General features: G+C 46.5%; 1 protein-coding gene and 1 long non-coding RNA gene across 4 annotated transcripts in view; one reads left to right on the top strand and one right to left on the bottom strand.

Annotated features, from left to right (window-relative positions):
* Positions 1-18,729, bottom strand: part of LOC144614543 (uncharacterized) — a 110,465-nt gene that overhangs the window by 33,570 nt on the left and 58,166 nt on the right. The gene's annotated exons all lie outside the window — the stretch shown is intronic.
* On the top strand, positions 749-17,280 carry LOC132689914 (cell adhesion molecule CEACAM1-like). Of its 2 annotated transcripts, XM_078438401.2 has the most exons (9): positions 749-931; positions 1,777-2,136; positions 5,746-6,024; positions 6,645-6,899; positions 8,117-8,395; positions 12,709-12,835; positions 13,549-13,601; positions 14,320-14,351; positions 15,654-17,280. In XM_078438401.2, the coding sequence occupies exons 1-9, from the start codon at positions 868-870 to the stop codon at positions 15,771-15,773; spliced, it is 1,569 nt and encodes a 522-aa protein (XP_078294527.1). In that variant the 5' UTR covers positions 749-867; the 3' UTR covers positions 15,774-17,280. The 2 variants fall into 2 exon arrangements, with proteins under 2 accessions (XP_078294527.1, XP_078294528.1); XM_078438402.2 differs by lacking the exon at positions 13,549-13,601 and having other exon boundaries at positions 15,654-15,756.

The raw sequence follows: 18,729 nt of genomic DNA, 5'->3' as shown, positions 1-18,729 counted from the left end.
ACAGACTCGAGGCCAGGACTCAGCAGAGGCCAACTCGGAGTAGGGAGGAGGCTCGTCCTCTGAGAGAACCAGGTCCCCGTCAGCCTGGCTATTCAACGTGTGCCTGGCCCAGGACAACCAGCCTCACCTGAGAGCTTGTTAGATGCGGACTCTCAGGTCCACACCACACTGCTGAGTCAGAATGCGCATTTTCCGGGATCTGCAGACCCTCTGTGGGTGCAGGAAAGAAGGAGGTGGCCCCACTCCCACATCCTGGGGTCTCAGCCTGGCTGGCCATCTGCTGAAGCAGCATTTCTAGGGGTCACCAGGGCATTCGCGATCTTTAGAAAGTTCCACAGGTGATTCCGATGCCCGGTGGGGGTACCATCCCTGTGAGGAGAGTTCCTGGGGTAGCCCCTCGGGCTCCTGCTCTGAAGAGAAAAGCCACGTGGGGAGGAGAGAGGGCTGCGGGGGGCTGACTGTGCGCCCCGACCCTGAGCTGTGGGGAGCGCCCAGGACACCAATGCCACAGGCTTGTGCTTGTCCACACAAGGGCATTGTGTGCGCACTCGCATATGGTGGGAAATCCCAGCTGAAGAGGGAGAGGCCTCAGCAGTTCGCAGGGAACCCAAACGTAGACGAAATGAAAGGGGAAGGAGACCATGAGGGCAGGAGTGAGGGGAGGGGAGGAGAGGGGAGGGGGAGGGACCTGGCAGAGACCCCGCCCCTGCCCACGTGACCGGGCCAAGCGCTCCTGCCCCCAGAGGCGGCTCAGCACAGAGGGAGGAAGGACCACAGAGCCAACTTGTCGTGACAGCGGTGCTCCTGAGCATTTCTGGAGCCGAAGCTCTCCTCACAGAGGGAAGGACAGAGCAGGCAGCAGGAGGCATGGAGCCCCCCTCGGCCCTTCCCCGAGGAGGGCGTGTTCCTTGGCAGGAGCTCCTGCTGGCAGGTGAGAGGGACAATCCCCTGGGTTAAGGGTGAAAGGAAGAGAGAGACTGGCTGCGGTCTCCCAGGGGAGGATGGGGCGCCGAGAGGGGACATGGGAACAGGGCAGGGCAGGGCAGGACAGGGGGTTCCCGGCTCAGCAACAGGAAAATCTCATGATCTGGAAGAGGCGAGCAAGTGACGACGTGTTGTGTCCCAAGTTACTCATCACTGAGGATTGAATTTTGGAAACGATGTGAGCAACCAGGGACCCTAAACGCTGCCCCTCCCACCAACCTGAGATATTAACAGATCAATGCTGGGCCCTGGGAACACTCATTCATTCATCCACAGGTATTTGCAGCCGGCCCCTCCACTGGGGCACAACACAGATCAGAGTCCCTGCCCTCCCTGAGCACACTTCTCTGGGGAGAAAGACAGACGAGCAAAGACACAGAATGGGAGGTCGGGCATTGACAGGCCATGAAGGGAACAGAGCAGGGAAAGGTCAGAATGTGAAGACAGAGGGTCTTTAGAGGAGGCGGTGTGGGCAGGCCTCTCCCAAGGACCCCCTGAGTGTGAGCAGGTACCTGAGGGCAGTGAGGGAGTGAGCCCACAGACATCTGAGGGAGAGTACTGGAAACAGAGGAAATCACAAGTTCAGAAGCACTGAAGCCATGGCGGTTGTGCCGCTGACCTTGACCAGTAGGACACACACACACACACACACACACACACACACACACACACACACGCTCACCCCTGCCCCCAAGGCTGAGCGATTAGGACCTGCTCAGTCTCCAGGGCCACATCTTTCCGTCCCAATACATAGGCCAAATATTGACCCAGGTCTTCTCTCTTCCCTCCTAGTCTCACTCCTAACCTTCTGGAACCCTCCCACCACTGCCCAAGTCACTGTTGAATCGGTGCCGCCCAATGCTGCCGAAGGGAAGGACGTTCTTCTGCGTGTCCACAATCTGCCTGCCAATCTTCTAGGCTTTGGCTGGTTCAAAGGGACAACTATAGATCCCCGTAGTGAAATTGTATCATATGCAGCAGAGTCACAAGATATTACCCCAGGACTTGCACACAGCGGCAGAGAGACGTTATATCACAACGGATCCCTGCTGTTCCAGAACATCAGCCTGGAGGACACAGGATACTACACCCTACAAGTCATAAAGAGGAATGTTCAAGTTGAAAGAGTAACTGGACAGCTCCGTGTATATCGTGAGTAATTCCTGTCACCTCTGATGTCGGGTGGAGTGAATTCTACTTCGTACACACAGGATTGACAGGCCTGGACTGTGCCTCCCTTCCCTTCTGCACTGTGTCCCATGTGGGGTTTGAGCATTTAGTGCAGGACACACACAGTGGACACAAACTTCATAAGATCGGAATTCCTTCCTGGATTCCACCCCTAGCAGACATTCACTGCAAAAAGAAGGACCAGTCTGACGGGAGTAACTCAGCAGAGGCAGACTGATTCAGTCCAACTCCTTGGGCTTCTCCCTGTGATCATGCCTCTGAGAAAGACCCTGCAGGGCTCAGTCCGGGCCGGGCCTGAGGGGCCTCCTGGGTTCCTCATAGAGAAGCTCAGCTCAGAAAGCCCCTGCCCCGACCCCTGTCTCAGGGCTCCTGATTGCAATGATCATGGGGAGTCCGTGCCAGGGTTGGGTTTTGGCTTCTTGGCAGGGCTGACTGGGAGCAATGATCTCCTGCTGCCTGAGTCCTGAGGTTCCTGAGCTGGTCACCAGCCAGGGCTCAGTGCCAAGAGCCACATCTGGGGAGGGGCAGAGCCTGGTCTTTCACCTGAGAGTTGGGGTGGAGAACAGAGGTAGGCAAGGTCCCTAGGCCATTATCTGACTGCCCTGGAGCTGTAGGAGACTCCAGAGGAAGGTCAGCACCCCCAGGGAGGAACAGAGGAGAGAAGATGCTCCTGGGTGCTCCTCCTGCACCAGGGATCAGGCCCAGGAGCTGTCTCTCATGAAGGCAAATAATAATAGATGTTTATTTGGGAAGCTCCTCTATACCAAGCCTTAGGCCAGGTAAGTGTGAAATATTTAAGGTTAATTACAGACAACATGGTAAGCCTGAGACCATTTACTTGACTTTATTGAGGGGAAACTGAGGCATGGGGTGATGCAGACCTTGAATCAGAGTCACACAGACCATGAGCGGCAGGCAGATCACAATCCTATGAGGTCTGTCTGCAGCCACAGCCTGGACTTCTCCTCCACCCAGGGGGCCTTGTCAGGCATCTGTGGACCCTGAGGCCAGCTATTGGATCAGACCTTTCTTAGGGATCCACAGCTCAAAGTAGATTTTCTGGTCTGGGAAGTGAGAGCAAATGAGGAATTAATCTGTTGTTACTCAAGAACTAAATTACCTTCATCAACAATCAGAGTCAGTGCTCAGGTGGCCAATCTACAGCTCCCTACTTTAGACTTGGAATCACTTATTTGTTTCCTGTTATGTTGATGTCACTCCCATTGGAGTGTGAGGGAAAGGACACTGCCTTCTCCTTCTACGTATACCCCTAATTGGTACAGGCCGAAGAACTCCATTGCTGTTTCATGAAGGAAGGAAGGAAGGAAGGAAGAAAGGAAAGAAGGAAGGAAGGAAGGAATGATTATTAGTCTCTTCAGAGTCTGGAGCCTGGATGCAGAGTCCTAGGAGGTTCTGGACACTTCCATTCCCTGTCCCTCTAGGGGCTGAGACCCATGTTCCATCCCTCTGACCACCAGCCCCCCGGGCCACTCCCAGAGAAGAGTCTGTGGTGTTGCTCAGCCATGGGAGTGTTTGCAGGGATGCGCTGGTCATGCCCCTGGGTCATCTGTGGGCTCTCAGTGCCTGGAGTCTTTGAAGTCACTTGTAACCCCCACTGCTCACAGCCTTGGATATTTCTGGTTCTCTGTTCCTTCTATGTTCCTCATCTTCTTCCTCTTCCTCCTTTCAGCTGGGACTCCCCCTGATCTGCATAACTTCCTTTACTCTTAAGCCTTCCCTGGATTCTTCTGCTAACACCTGTGGCCAGGCCCACCCTCCCAGGCAACAGTAAAGGATGCAGAAATCAGTCAGAACAGCAGCCTGGTCGCCAGGAGAAACGAGCTTTCACCGTTCCCTCATCCAGGTCTCTTTCTCTCCATGATGCCAACAAGTGGAACACACCACATGTCAGGGACGTGTGACCCCTTGATCTACTTTCTTCTACATGACTCAACCAGGAAGTCAAAGACAGAAGGGCAGGTCTGCAGTCCCCAGCTCATGGGCTCATTTCACACTCTTTACTCCTGACTCACATCTTCATCCTGGTGAGGCTCCCGTTCCTCCCAGTGCTTCTTCTCAGGTGGGGCTGGCCAGACCCTGTGCCATCTGACTAGTTTACTGCCTATTTCACATGCACCTGGGTGCTCACGTGACACTTTTACCATAGGGTGGGACCCTCTCACACAGTGAGACCTACCAGTCACTGTCCTTTCACTTGGATGCTGCCCAATTTGGATAAATTTGATCAAACTTATGTTTCCTGAGATCAAAAGAAAGCCACATGCAAGTATGGGTTTCTTTCCATTTTGCCTGACTGTCCATAGAAATTGGTGGCAAGGACCTCTTTCCTAAATTTACTAATGTAACACATATCATTTCTACTAGTTTCGTATCATCCCTCCCTTTATATAAGAGAGACACCGCAGACTGTCCCCCAATCAATTCTGTTTCTTACCAGGACTCACATATTTTTCTCTACCCAGGGAGTCACTGATTTTGAACCCACTAGAACATCTTCCTTTGATCATGATGCGACCCGGACTGACTGCAGAACTTGGTCTACAACGTACAGTGCTCTCTAGAGAGATATTCCTAGAGAAACTGGTCTTAGATTTTTCGGGTATTAACAGTGATTTTCATATATGAAAACAATTTAACGTCTCACTTTTCCATCTCATAACTGTGTTTACAAATGGTCCATGGGGCCAAATACCCCCACCTCCACCCCACCATCTCCTACCATTCACCCCTTCTGCATTCGAAAACATCCACTTATATTTCAGGAAAGACCAATATGGTCCTCACTGCCCTCTGCAGTGGGAAAAAAAGACTTTAAAGACCGAGGGCAGAGCACATAGTTCTCTGCCAAAGCCAGCCAGGTCCTGCCTGTCCCCCCTTACTCTTTTCTGGGTCATTTCTAGTCTTGACTCTGCTCTACCCTGTGTGAAGTCACTGTCTCATGCCAGTCACCATGGAGCACTTCAGCAGGACTGCCTAACTTTGTGGCCCTGCAGCCTGAGTACTGGGCTGACCTTCATGCTTGCCCCTGGTGTCCCTGGGTGTTAATCTTCTCAAATACCCTGTTCCAGGCCATGCTGCCCAGTGTTCTCCAGGGTTTCAAATTCTGGGAAGGCCCATAATTACCCATCTCCAGGATAACCGTGGAAAGCACGGCCTTGGGGAAAACACACGTACGTTGGTTGGTGTGGGTCTGTGCAGTAGAAAGGGCCTCAGTACCTGTACTTTCCAGGTGAGGCCTCTGAGGTTGGTCAGACAGTCCACTGGTTAGGGAAGAACCAGGAGAGATGTGGGGTGGTCTCTGACTCCCTATCCTGTGTCTTCCACAACCAAACCCTGAGAAAGTCTGTCCTTGCTCTCAGACAGAGAGCAGGGGCCCTATGTTCTCTGAGCCCTCACATCTTCTTGCATTTGTCTTGAGATACACAGATCTGCTTTATTCTTAAGGACTCGGGTTGGCAGACAGATGAGAGAAGGCAGCTCTGATTGAAGATGCCTTTGGAGGAATCACAGGTACCACACAGGGCAATGTTCTCTCTGTTGTCTACACAGCGGAGTTACCCAAACCCAACATCACAAGCAACAACTCGGACCCCGTGGAGAACGTGGACTCTGTAGTATTAACGTGTGAACCTCAGACTCAGAACACAAGCTACCTGTGGTCAGTAAACAGTAAGAGCCTCCCGGACAGCGCCAGGCTGGAGCTGTCCCTGGACAACAGGACTCTCACTTTACATGGTGTCACAAGGAATGACACAGGACCTTATGAGTGTGAAACCTGGAACCCAGTCAGTGCCGGTCATAGTGACCCATTCACCCTGAATGTTCTCTGTGAGTAACTTGTATTCCTACCTGGCCCAGGCTGCCAGCCCAAATCCACGCTGCCAGAGTCAGGCCACATCTGTCCTTCTGGGGTCTGAGTACCTGACTCTCACCTAGACACCCAGGCTGGCCATGGCTTCTTATCTCAGGTAAACCTGGGAAGGCCCAGCCTAAGCCAAGACTAGGAGGGAACAGGCTGCTCCTCCCTGGGAGGGTTGATAGCCTATGAGGGGGAAACAAGTTAATATCTCAGACTCAGGCTCAGTGAACACAGGGGGCTTATGGTTGGGACTATTTATTTATTTTTAGATTTTTATTTATTTTTAGAGAGAGTACATGAGCATTAGTGAGGTAGGGTCAGAGGGAGAAGGAGAGAGAATCCCAAGCAGGCCCACCCTAACAGCACGGAGCCCTGACATGGGGCTCCATCCCACAAATCATGAGATCATGACCTGAGCTGAAACCAAGAGTAGGATGCTTAACTGACTGAGCCACCCAGGTGCCCTGGTTGGGACCTTCTAAAACAGGGTTATGACCTAGCTCAGAGGGATACTGTGGACATTATACAGACCAGGATCTTCCCCTTCCCTTGGATTACATCACATGTGGCTTTATTCTGTTTGCTCCAGATGGCCCGGATGCCCCCACCATTTCCCCCTCAGACTCCTATTACCTGCCAGGGGCAAACCTCAGTCTCTCCTGCCACTCAGCCTCTAACCCGCCTGCACAGTATTCTTGGCTTATCAATGGGAGCCCCCAGCCATCCTCACAGGAGCTCTTTATCCCTAACATCACTGTGAATGATAGTGGATCCTATACCTGCCTCGTCTATAACCCTGGCACTCGCCTCAGTAAGACCACAGTCAAGACTATCACAGTCTCTGGTAAGTGGATCCCTGGAGCATTTGCATCAAGCACTGTGGTGGAGATCTGTCTGGTTTTCAGAGAAGAGCCTAGAAGAAGTTAATTTGCATTTGCTTGTGACACAGATCTGTCCCTGAACTCTCCCCATCACGTCTGCAGATGCTTCCTCCCCTTGCTCTCTGGTTTCTCATGGCAGATTTTGAGTCCAGCCTGGTATGTGGGAATAGGGTTCTCTCAGCCCCATGTAGTGGAAGGGGCTTTACAGAGGGAGAAGGAGGGTTCTTTTTGCTACTGGCTCGTCCAATGACTGACTCTGCTGTAATGTCATCTGTGGTGGGACAGGAGAAGGTAGGTACATGAGAAGCCTCTCTGCAGTCTGGCCAAACTGTGCCACCAATTGCTCCAGAACCTCCCTCAGGGGAGGCTGCAGGGAAATGAGACAGAGCGAGCCTTGGAGCAGACGCCTCTGGGCTGTGTCCTGGTTCTGAAGTCTACCAGCTATATAACACTTGTGTGACACCAGCACGTATGATACACCAAAGGAGGACAGTGAATAATGGTGCATAATTGAAAAGTAGGTGGATGAAGTCCCTACACGGGACAGAAGGAACAGTGTAAAAGTAGATATTTATACATACAGCTAAGAGTACCAGCCTTTTGTTAAAATGTAACCATTACTCTAAATGTCTCCTCCCTGTAATATTCAATCCACAGGCCAGGAAGTAAAAATCTTATTCAGACTGAGAAATCCTTTAGGTTGGACCTTTTCCAGGTCCTAAGCTCACAAAGACTGGCTAGGCTGTTCTCATTTTCTAATTAATTATTTAACAAAAGGGAAGTATCTTCCCTTTCTATGTAAAGCTCCCATACTAAAAAAGGTGCCTGATCTTTTCAGAAAACTCTAGGAAAGGGTCACACAAAAGCCACTGGGTAAAAAATTCCACCTGCTGATGGGGATGCTGGACATGGGCTAAGAGGTGTGAGGTGCTGATGTCCAGGCAGACCAGACAGATGACTGAGGGCCAGAGGGGGACCTAAAGGTCAGACGGGGAGGCACAGCCCCCTCCTTATAGATCACCACCTGAACAAAGATACTCATTCTTCTGCAGACATCAGGGCCATCCTCTGGGGCACCTTTACAGAGCCCAGTGGGGCCCTCGGAGTGGCCAAGATCTTGGAAGAAGGAGCATGGCCCCAGGCCCCCTCTCATTCTGTCACCTCCTCTGTTTCTCCACAGAGCCAGTGTCCCAGCCCTCCATCAACATCAGCAACACCACAGCCACAGAACATAAGGACTCTGTGGTCCTGACCTGCTCTACAAATAACACAGGGGTCTCCATCTGGTGGTTCTTCAATAACCAGAGTCTAAAGCTCACAGAGAGGATGAAGCTGTCCCCGGACAACAGCACCCTCACCGTAGACCCTGTCAGGAGGGAAGATGCCGGGGATTATCAGTGTGAGGTCTCCAACCCAGTCAGTTCCAGCAAAAGTGACCCCGTCAAGCTGAATGTGGAATGTAAGTGACACCTTACATCCGTAAGGTGAATGTAAGTAACACCGTGTTACATCTTCCTGGGAAGAATCCTCACCAATGATGTGCAAAATGGATAGACGTCACAGGGGGCAGAATAGCAATCACGAGACCATTTCAGTAAACAGAATGGCAAAGTGGTTAAAAGCTAAGTGTCTGAATCAAATATACTTAGTTTCTTATCCTGGGTCTGGCATTTACTCTTGTGACCTTGCACAAGATTCTTTTTTCCCCTCTGTTACCATTTGTGTGTGTGTGTGTGTGTGTGTGTGTGTGTGGCAAAATATACGTAAGGTTTACCATTTAACAGTTTTAAGCATACAGTTCAGTGGCATTAGGACATTCATATTGTACAACCATTACTACTACCCATTTCCAAAACTGTTTATCTTCCCGTGTGAAAACTGTTCCCATTAAACAATAATGTCCCATGCCTGACCTTAACCCCAGTAACCACTATATCCTACTTTCTGTCTCTATGAATATGACTATTCTAAGTACCTTGTATAAATGTAATCATAACAATATTTGTTTTTTGTGTGTCTGGCTTTTTTCACTTAGCATAATGTCTTCAGGGTCCATCCGTTTTATAGTATATATCAGAATTTCTTTCCTTCTTTAAGGCTGAATAATATTCCCTTGTATGTATGTATCACATTTTGTCTATGATTTATCTGCCTGTGAACTTTTGCATTTTTCCACTTTTTGGCTGTTATAAATAATGCTTCTATGAACATGGGTATACAAATATCTGTTCGAATCCCTGCTTTCATTTCTTTGGCATATATACCCAGAAGTGGAGGTGCTGCATCAAATGGTAATTCCTTGTTCAATTTTTTGATGAACTGCCGTACCATTTTCCACAGTGACTGCACCATTTCACAAAGAATGCAAAGAAGTTCCAGTTTCTCCACACCTTGTCAACACTTGTTTTCTGTTTTGTTTTGTTTTGTTTTGTTTTAAATAATAGCCATTCTAATGGGCATGAGGTGGTACCTCATTGTGGTTTTGATATGTATTTCCCTCATGATGAGTGATGTTGAGCATCTTTTCATGTGCCTGTTGTCCATCTGGGTGTCTTCTTTGGAGAAATGTCTGTTCAAGTCCTCTGACCATTTTTTAAATATTTATTTATTTTTGGGGAGAGCGCAAGTGGGGGCGGAGGGTAGAGAGGGGGACAGAGGATCTGAAGGAGGCTTTACACTGACAGGCTGACAGCAGTGAGCCTGATGTGGGGCTTGAGCTCATGAACCACAAGATCATGAGCTGAGCTGAAGTCAGACACTCAACCAACTGAGCCACCCAGGTGCCCCATCCTCTGCCCATTTTTTGAGTAGGTTTTTTGTTGTTACTGAGTTGTAGTTCTCTATTATGGATATTAACCCCTTATGGCCTATATGATTTATAAATATCTTCCCCCACTCAGGGGGTTGTCTTTTCACTTTGTTGATAGTGTCCTTTGATGCATGAAAGTTTTTAATTTTAATTGAAGTCCAGTTCACTTATTTTTTCTTTTGTTGTGTGTGCTTTTAGTGTCATATCCAAGATGTCATTGCCAAATCCAAAGTCATGAAGCTTTCACCCTGTGTTTTCTTCTAAGAGTTTTTATAGTTCTAACTCTTACATTTAGGTCTTTGAGTTAATTTTTCATATATGATATTAAGTTGGGGTTCAATTCTTTTGCATGGATATCTAGTTTTCCCAACACCCATTTGCTGAAAAGACTGTCTTTTCTCCATTGAATGGTCTTGGCACTCCTGTCAAAAATCCTGTGACCATGTATATAAGGGTTTATCTCTAAAATTTCTATTCTGTATTATTGGTCTATTTGTTTGTCTTTATGCTAGTACCACACTGTTTTTATTACTGTAGCTTTGTAAGCTTTGTGGTAACTTGAAAATTGGGAAATATGAGTCCTCCAGCTTTGTTCTTTCTCAAGATTGTTTTGGATATTTGGGGTCCTTTGAAATTCCGTATGAATTTTAGGATAGATTTTTCTATTTATGCAAAAAAAATGTCACTGGGATTTTTTTAATAAGGATTGCATTGAATCTGTAGTCACTTTGAGTAGTACTGTCATCTTAATAATATTAAGTCTTCCAATCCATGAACATGAAATGTCTTTCCACTTATTTATGTCTCTAATTTCTTTCAGCAATGTTTTGTAGTTTTTCAGTGTATGAGTCTCTCACCTCCTTGGTTAAATTAATTTCTAGTATTTTATTCTTTTCGATGCTGTGGTAAATAGAATTATCTTAATATCCTTTTTGGATTATTCATTGTTAGTGTATAGGAATACAACTGATTTTTGTGTGTTGATTTAGTATCTTGCAACTTTGCTGTATTTGTTTATTAGTTATAACAGCTTTTTTTTGTGGAATCTTTAGTGTTTTCTATGTTCATGTCCTCTGTGAACAAAGATCATTTTATTTCTTTCCAATTTGGACACTTTTTTTTTTTTTTTTTTTTTGCCTAACTATTGCTCTGGCTAGGACTTTCAATGCTATTTTGGATAAAGGTGACAAAAGAAGGCATCCCTGTCTTGTTCCTAATCTTAGAGGAAAAACATCTTACTCAATGTCTTTCACCATTGAGGAAGATGTTGGCTGTGGGTTTTTCATATGTGGCCGTTACCATATTGAGAAAGTTTCCTTCTATTCCTAGTTTGAGGGTTTTTATCATGAAAAGATGTCAACATCTTTGGCTGAATGCTTTTACTAATTCAATCTCCTTACTAGTTATAGATCTATTCAGATCTTCTATTTCTTCATGATTCTATCTTGGTCAATTTTGTGTTTTCAGGAATTTGTCCATTTCATCCAGGTTATCTAATTTGTTGGCATACAATTATTCATAGTACCTATAATATTTATTATTTTATAATACTTATTATTTCTATAAAATTGACAGTAATTTCCCGTACTTTCTTTTCTCCCCACAACTTTCAATTCTGATTTTAGTAATTTAAATCTTTTTTTTTTTTTAAAGTCAATCTAGTTAAAGGCTTGTCAATTTTGTTAATCTTTTTTGAAGAAACAATTTTTGGTTTCATAGATTTTCTCTATTGTTTTTCTATTCACTATTTTATTTTCCTCATTCTAATCCTTATTATTCCCTTCCTTCTGCTAGCTTTGGGTTTAGTTTGTTTTTCTTTTTCCAGTTTCTTACACTGTACAGTTAGGTTATTGATTTGAGGTCTCCTTTTTTTAATGTAAGTATTTGCAATTACAAATTTCTTGCACAAGATTCTTAATTTCTCTGAGCCTAATATTCCTCAACTGAAAGTGGTAATAAGAGTACTTGCTTCATGGTATTGTTTTAAAGATTTAATGTAACAATTAAACCCTTAGCAAAAATGCTATGCCCAGAGGAAATGTTCCATAAGTGTTAGCTGCCATTATTACTACTATTATCATTAGTTTCTACAAAGTCAGGTAGTCCTAAAGTCAAATCCCAGACCCACCTTTTACTGGCCATATGACTTTGGATAAATTAGTCACTTCTCTCAGCCTCAATGTTTTTAATCTGCAAAATGGAAATAGTGTCTATCTGAAAGGGTTATTATATGAATCAAATGAGTCAATAGTAAAGTACTTACCACAGAGCCTAGCACATAGTAAGTACCCCATAACAGTAGCTAACATTTATATACAGGCTTGAGTTGACTGGTAAGGACAACAGAAATAAAAAGGAAGAAACAGATGTGAACAGTACTATATATGGGTATGGAAAGCATTATGCAAAAAAGCCATTGGGACATAGTTACTGACTGAACATGGAAAAGGAAAAAAAGGAGTTGAGTGCAAAGTTTCAAGCCTGTTATGTTAGTTTTTATACCCTGAGATGAAGCTAAAGTGGGATTACTTATTTATTTATATTTATTGAGAAAAATATTTACTTATTTATTGGGGAAACATGCCTGTGAGGGAAAGTAAGCAGGAGTGGGTGGAATCTGGGGCCACGCCTGAACACAGAAAAATGTGCGACCATGAAAAGATGGGAAGTTATACAAAAATAGCAATCAATCTTTCTCACATTTCCAAAGCCTTCACAAATATCTGAGTGCAGAAAGGCCAGGATGGAATTGAGGCAAGCCTCATCACCAGCCTAGAATACAGTGAGAGGAAAAAAAATGACGGATGAAGTCAGCTAATCACCTCACAGCAAACTTCCCACAGAAAATGTATTCCTTGAAGGAACGAGTGGAGACCACTACATGTTAAGAGTTGTCCCCTGGGGGACCCCCATTGTCAAATAATGTCACCCTCATTCATTCTTCTCTCTTCTTTCCCTGACAGATGATTTCACACAACAAAGTTCTGGCCTCTCCGCTGGGGCTATTGCCGGCATCGTGATCGGAGTCCTGGCCGGGGTTGCTCTCATAGCAGCCCTGCTGTACTTTCTGTGTAACAGAAAGTCTGGCGGGTATGATGGCCCTTCCCATTGTTCTGTTTTCTCCAAGGCTAACTGCCATGCTTGGGAGCGGGAAGGAGACTTCGCCTCTGTCTCTGGGCCTGGATCTACTCCTCCTCCTTTCTAAACCCCTGCTTCTGGGCACTAATTCCTGTGGATCTCTTCTCCATGCTTCCTGCACCCCCACTCTCTCTCGGACATGGTAATTCCCATCCCCATCTTGTTTAGAGGGGGCAGATCCCATTATATTTCTGTCTCCCAGTCAGGGAAGCCAAGGCCCAAGAAGGAAACAAATGAGAAAATGAAAGGAGGAACAGAACGGGAGTCACATGCTCTGTTGACAGTAGTAGGAGGGAGGGATAGGACAGGAGGACAAGCTAAGAAGAGGTACAAACAGCCAAATCACTCTTTGGGCAATAAGTGAAATGCGACAGAAAACAGCATCTACCTACAAAAGAGGAAAGGTGTCAGCGTACAGGTAGGCTCATATGCAGTTGATGAAGAATGGACCTAAATGTGGACATCCAGCAAACAGGACAGGAGTAAGCCTAGAGGAGACCGTGGGTACACAAGAAAGAGGCCCTAAGAGGGAAAGCAGTATAATCCAGGTATAAATGAACACTGAGGAGCCCCAAGGAATTACCTGCTGACGATGTCCTTCCTAATTCAAGGAGCAAAGATCCTGTGCTTGGGAATAGCAGTCACACTGTCTGATATTTATTTAGGACAAGTGACCTGCGTGATCTCACAGAGCACAAATCCTCAGCCTCCAACCACAGTAAGTAAAGCCACTCACCCAATGAGACCTGACATGTTCCACCACGTGCCCCACCCCATCAGTGAATCCTGGATTCCCGAACTACTCAGTACCTTCTGAATTTTTAGAAGGGATTTCCATTTCCCAACCTTAGGTTGGCATAGGTCCTCATACCCTTCTAGCCACAAAAGATTCCCCTGAGACACAGCCCTGGGAGAGACGCTCACTCCACCCAGGCCAGGCAGGCCTGCATAAGATGGACATGTTTCCAGGAGCCATTTCCTCACCCATACTCCTCCCCCTCCTGCCTCTATGATGGATGTGGGCATTCTCCTTTGGTGAGACTCTCCCTGTCTTGTGGTGCTCTGGGTACTGTGGGCCTCGACATCCCTCCTTGCCACTGAAGCTTGTTGCTGAGAAATGCATCTGGGCAAAAAATCAAGGCCTTGTGAACTGAGAGAAATTTTCAGAAGTGGACTAAGGCCTTCTGGGCTCTATTCTTGCCCCCCCTCTGGTACTAATGCCCTGGGTGTGGACCACAGACTCTGAGGAAGTGAATTCCTCAAGCCATCATAGGCTACCTCCTTACCCTACCCTGCTCCCACCTGCCAGCTCCTTCAGCTAGAAATCATGAGAGCTTAGGAACCCCACACACATCTCCACCTTCCAACCCCTGTTCCAAGGCCATAAATCAGCTTTGCATTTTCATGGATTGGTAACTCTTCCTTTGCTTCCCCAGGTCAGGACCACTCTGACAATGTACATAACAAGGTAAGCACAGCCAGTTTCACTGGCTCATTTTCTCTTGGAAATATCTCCGTGTAGAATAGGTTATTTTTTGTAATGTTCATTTATTTTTAAGAGAGAGAGAGAGACAGTGTGTGTGCACGTGCGTGCACTTGCCTGCACAAGTAAGGAAGGAGCAAAGACAGAGGCAGAGAGAGAAAATCCTAAACAGGCTCCTCGCTGTCAGCATAGAGCCTGACGAACCCGTGACGTGAGATCATGACCTGACTCAAAATCAAGAGTCGGACACTTAACGAATGAGCTACCCAGGTGCCCCTAGAATGGGTTATTCTTGAAAACACAAATGTGAGATCAAGTTTGGGTCAAACTTCCTCAAAACGGTAACAAACAAAGGAGTACTGGTTAATTATTCCCTTGAGTCTACCTCATTGCCAGAACGTGGACTTTGGAATTAACCTCATCCTCTGTTTAAATCCTGGCTCTGACTCTCAGTAACTTTGTGACCCTGGACAAGTAACTTAAGCTCTTTGAGCCTTGGCTTTGTCATCTGTAAAATGGGCATGCTGCCTACTTCAAAGAGAAGTTGAAGGAATTAAATGAGATGGCAAATGGAAAGCACCCAGCACAATGCCCAGCATAAGGCACTAAGCCGTTCTCCCTCCTCTACCTCCACTGACCCTGCTCTTACCAACAAAGTACAGTGTCCATTCTGGTGGGTCTGAGGTCTTGGTTCCTTTACTTTATAATAATTTTACCACATTTTTCTCATCTTAACCCTTCAGTAGAATATACACATATATATCAAAAGGTGCTTAAATCATAAATGCATTTTAACCATGTGTAAATTTTCATGAGTTGAACACAAGCAGCACCCAGATCAAGAAACAAACCATCCCTACCCCCCCAAACACCCTCCAGCTCTGGACTTCTTCCAGAGAGTAACCACTATCCTCACTTCCAGTGCACTGGATTACTTTTGTCTGTTTATGCTCTTACATAATGAACAACATAGTATATCCTTGTATGTGTCTAGCTTCTTTCATTCAAAATTGCTTTGTGAGATTCATCCATATCCTTTTATGCATTTGTAGCTTGTCCATTCTCTTTGCTGTATCATCGCATCTCACTATGAATATTATAATCTACCTCTTCTAATGATCACTCCACAGGATGTTAGCAAGCAGAGTAGTAATGGGTAATAAAAGCCCTTCTCCAAAACTAAAGGTTTCAAAGTGGTGACAGCATGTGGTGCTCAATCACACGACACAAGGTGAGAGCCTGACCTATGACACTGATTGAACTGACCACACTGTTCATGCCTTTCAGACTGATGAAGTTGCATATTCTTCCCTGAACTTCAATGTCCAGGCACCAAAGAAATCAGCGTCAGCCTCCCCATCCCTAACAGCCACAGAAACAGTTTATTCAGAAGTCCAAAAGAAGTAATACCTTCTGTCCTGCTCTCTGCGCTGCTGACTCCTTCCCAAGCTCCTCATCCCCATCACTAGGAGACCCTTTTCCCCTCAGGGAAAAGGGGCGAAGCCTCTTTCCCCACTTCACTCCCTAACCGAGGCACCTGCAGGCTGCCTGGTTACAGCCCCTCCCTTCAGTGTCAATAGACGAAAAGGTACATCCGGGATTCCTAGGAAACCCAGCCTTCCTAGTCATTGAAATTTGGCAAAGCAGATCTTGGGTGGTTGCCAGAACTTTTGCCCCTCCCAAGTTTCCCTGACCTAAACTTGTTTTAAACTTACTTATTCAGGGCACAGTCATTCCTTCCCACCCCAGTCCTGTCCTATTGGAGTCTAACTTGAATTTGCCGTAACCTTGTGAATTATGTCCTGATCCACTGAAATGCATGTGCCAGAAAAGAAGAGAGAAAAGAAGTAAAAGTAAAAGCTTCTATCTCCCCAAAGCCCAGTGTGAACCCACCATACACGGGCAAACAAATACATAACTAAGGCTGAACTGGCAAATTCTCCACCTTTGTCTACTATCAGAGTTGTCTACCAGGGCCTAAACACCTTGCTGCTTGACTAGAATGCCACCAAAGCCATTTGGCAAGCCTGTTTTCAGAGAACCCAGTGGAAGCAATTAGGGAAATTATTTGCCAAGGTCCACAGGCGATTCCTAATGAAAATGCCCCACAAATGCAATATGTTTCACAACTTTATGGGCTTTATTCAAGGAAATATTCACAGAAGGAGGGCTTATAGCTTCAGAGAACATTCGCCTCTTAACAGACAATCAGCTGGGAATTTGGGAGAGGAGTCGGAGGAGCCACCCTTCAGAGATTATTTAAATAATTGTTAAAGAATGCCCAATTTGGCATATTGGGTTTTTTTCCCTTTTCTCTGAGACATTCTGCCATTTTAGTTTTTGCATCTGCTAGTTTATGTGAAAGGGGCTATTTTTACTTAGCTTATCTATATAAGCCAATCTGCCTGCCTTAGGGGAAAGAAGCCGCCAAAACCCACAAGTCCCCTTGGCCAGGAGTTGCTCAAGGCATTTATGTCTGGGGCTCTTTTGTGGCCTCTTTTGTGGCTAGATGCGTCTAACTCAGTTTCCCAGCATCTCAGGCCAGTCTTCAACCACCATTCCATTCCACGGGGGTCTCTGCTGTGCGTGGTGTCTGTCCCACTCACTTTCTCAGGAGACCCGGCCTCTGCTAAGGTGCGTTTGGTCCTTGACAAGTGGGGATGCCCTGAAGGGAACACACTCAAGCCCCTGCTGGCATTGTTTACACCCTGGAAAGCTGCACTTGTGCTGATGCTCCTGGGAACCCGGGCTGTGAGAAGTTAGGACAGGGGAGGGTGATAACTGGGCCAGAGGCTTCTTGAACAGCCTCTGAAATGTTTTCTCCCATGGGGTCAAGTCCCAGTGTGCAGAACAGAAAAGAAGAGCCGGAGGAGAGTCAATGCACTTCTCATCCAGCCTCCCTCTAAGCAGACGGGAGTCTCTTTGGGGCTGTTGAGAAAAGGCTTTTATTCTGTATTGATTACTTGATGTCATGCTGTGTCTAAGATGCCCCTCAAAGAGGGCTAGTTGGGAATTCTCTGTACTCAGGTACCTCTTTCAAGGGTTTTCTAACCCTCACACAGTCTATTTATACTTCCCCTCATCTATGCTACTCTGTGTTATTTAATTTTGCCTGGCTAGGGCCACTTCTGAATTATTTGTGAAACTTGCTCCATATTTATAATAAAAATTATAAATTAGACAAAAACATGCTGCCGTTGATACTGCTTGAGATAATATCTTCTTTACAGGAGGAAGAAAGAGAAATTGCTGAGTCAGAGCAAGCCCAAGTCTATAGATATTTGATCTAGTGATCAGAAAATTAGCTCACGTCATTTGCATGCCTGCTAACAAAGTGAGTCTATCTAGAAACAACAGGCCATAGCTTCAACCTTCCTAGAAGAAACTGCCTATTTTCTTCTGGGTAAGAAGATGATTTCATGAGTCAAAGATCTCCCGGCCTCTTTATTAGGGACAAGTAACACTTCCTGCACAGGTGTCTCCGGTGAATCAGAAGCAGCTGAATACAGCTTTTACTCACAGAGTCTCCACAGGCCCGGGCGCACAGGCACCTCCAGAGTCCCTAGTTCTTTCTTTCTGCCCCCTTGGGAGGTCAGAACTCTCCTAACCTGAATACCCTTCATTTACTAATCCCACTAAGTGTCAGCCTAGTATCTCATTTCCTTCACTTCCAAGCCATGGAAACATGTGCTGCACTCCCCTTTCCTCATCATCTGGTTTCTCCTGGCCCCTCTGCACCCAAGACCTCTAGAGGCAGCATGAAGTCAGTGTCCATCCTTGGACAACTTTTCACTGTCCTCACATTGTTCACTTCTACAATGTCTAAGACCCACTTTTCTACAACACCTAAGGCAACACAGACAACTTTTCCTTCTTGGGCATTCTCTTCCTCCCACCCCCCACCCGTGCGTTGCACCCCACACCAGATCTAGTCGTGGGACGCCAACTGTCCACCTCCACACCACCCTCTTCCACAGCCTCGAGGACCTCTCCAGAGATGGCTCCTGCATCTGTCTCTCTAGCCCTACTAGAGAGGGCTGTTTCCCAGATCTCATGACACTAACATCCGAACTCCTTATGAAATTACCCCTCATTTAAACCGGGTCTCCCCCTCCCAACCCCACAGCTCACTCACCTCTCTCTGCGCCACCCCCATTTCCTCAGACCTTGCTCTTTTATTTCCCAGATTCGATACATCATCAAAGCCTGATGATTCTTTAACACCTCTCCATACCTTGTTTGCTCCATTCCCATGACCCTGAACAACCCAGATGCTCGACAGCTCTGTGGAAGTATAGCCTGACTTGTCTCCGGTCTCTCTACTGCAATCTTCCTTGCTCACTATTGCCTCATGACCTTCCTA

The sequence above is a fragment of the Panthera onca genome, chromosome E2 (assembly GCF_046562875.1).
Source record: "Panthera onca isolate mPanOnc1 chromosome E2, mPanOnc1 haplotype 2, whole genome shotgun sequence".
In the NCBI taxonomy this organism is placed as follows: domain Eukaryota; kingdom Metazoa; phylum Chordata; class Mammalia; order Carnivora; family Felidae; genus Panthera; species Panthera onca.
Note: the sequence above shows the minus strand (reverse complement) of the source record. Positions and strands in the feature narration are given on the sequence as shown.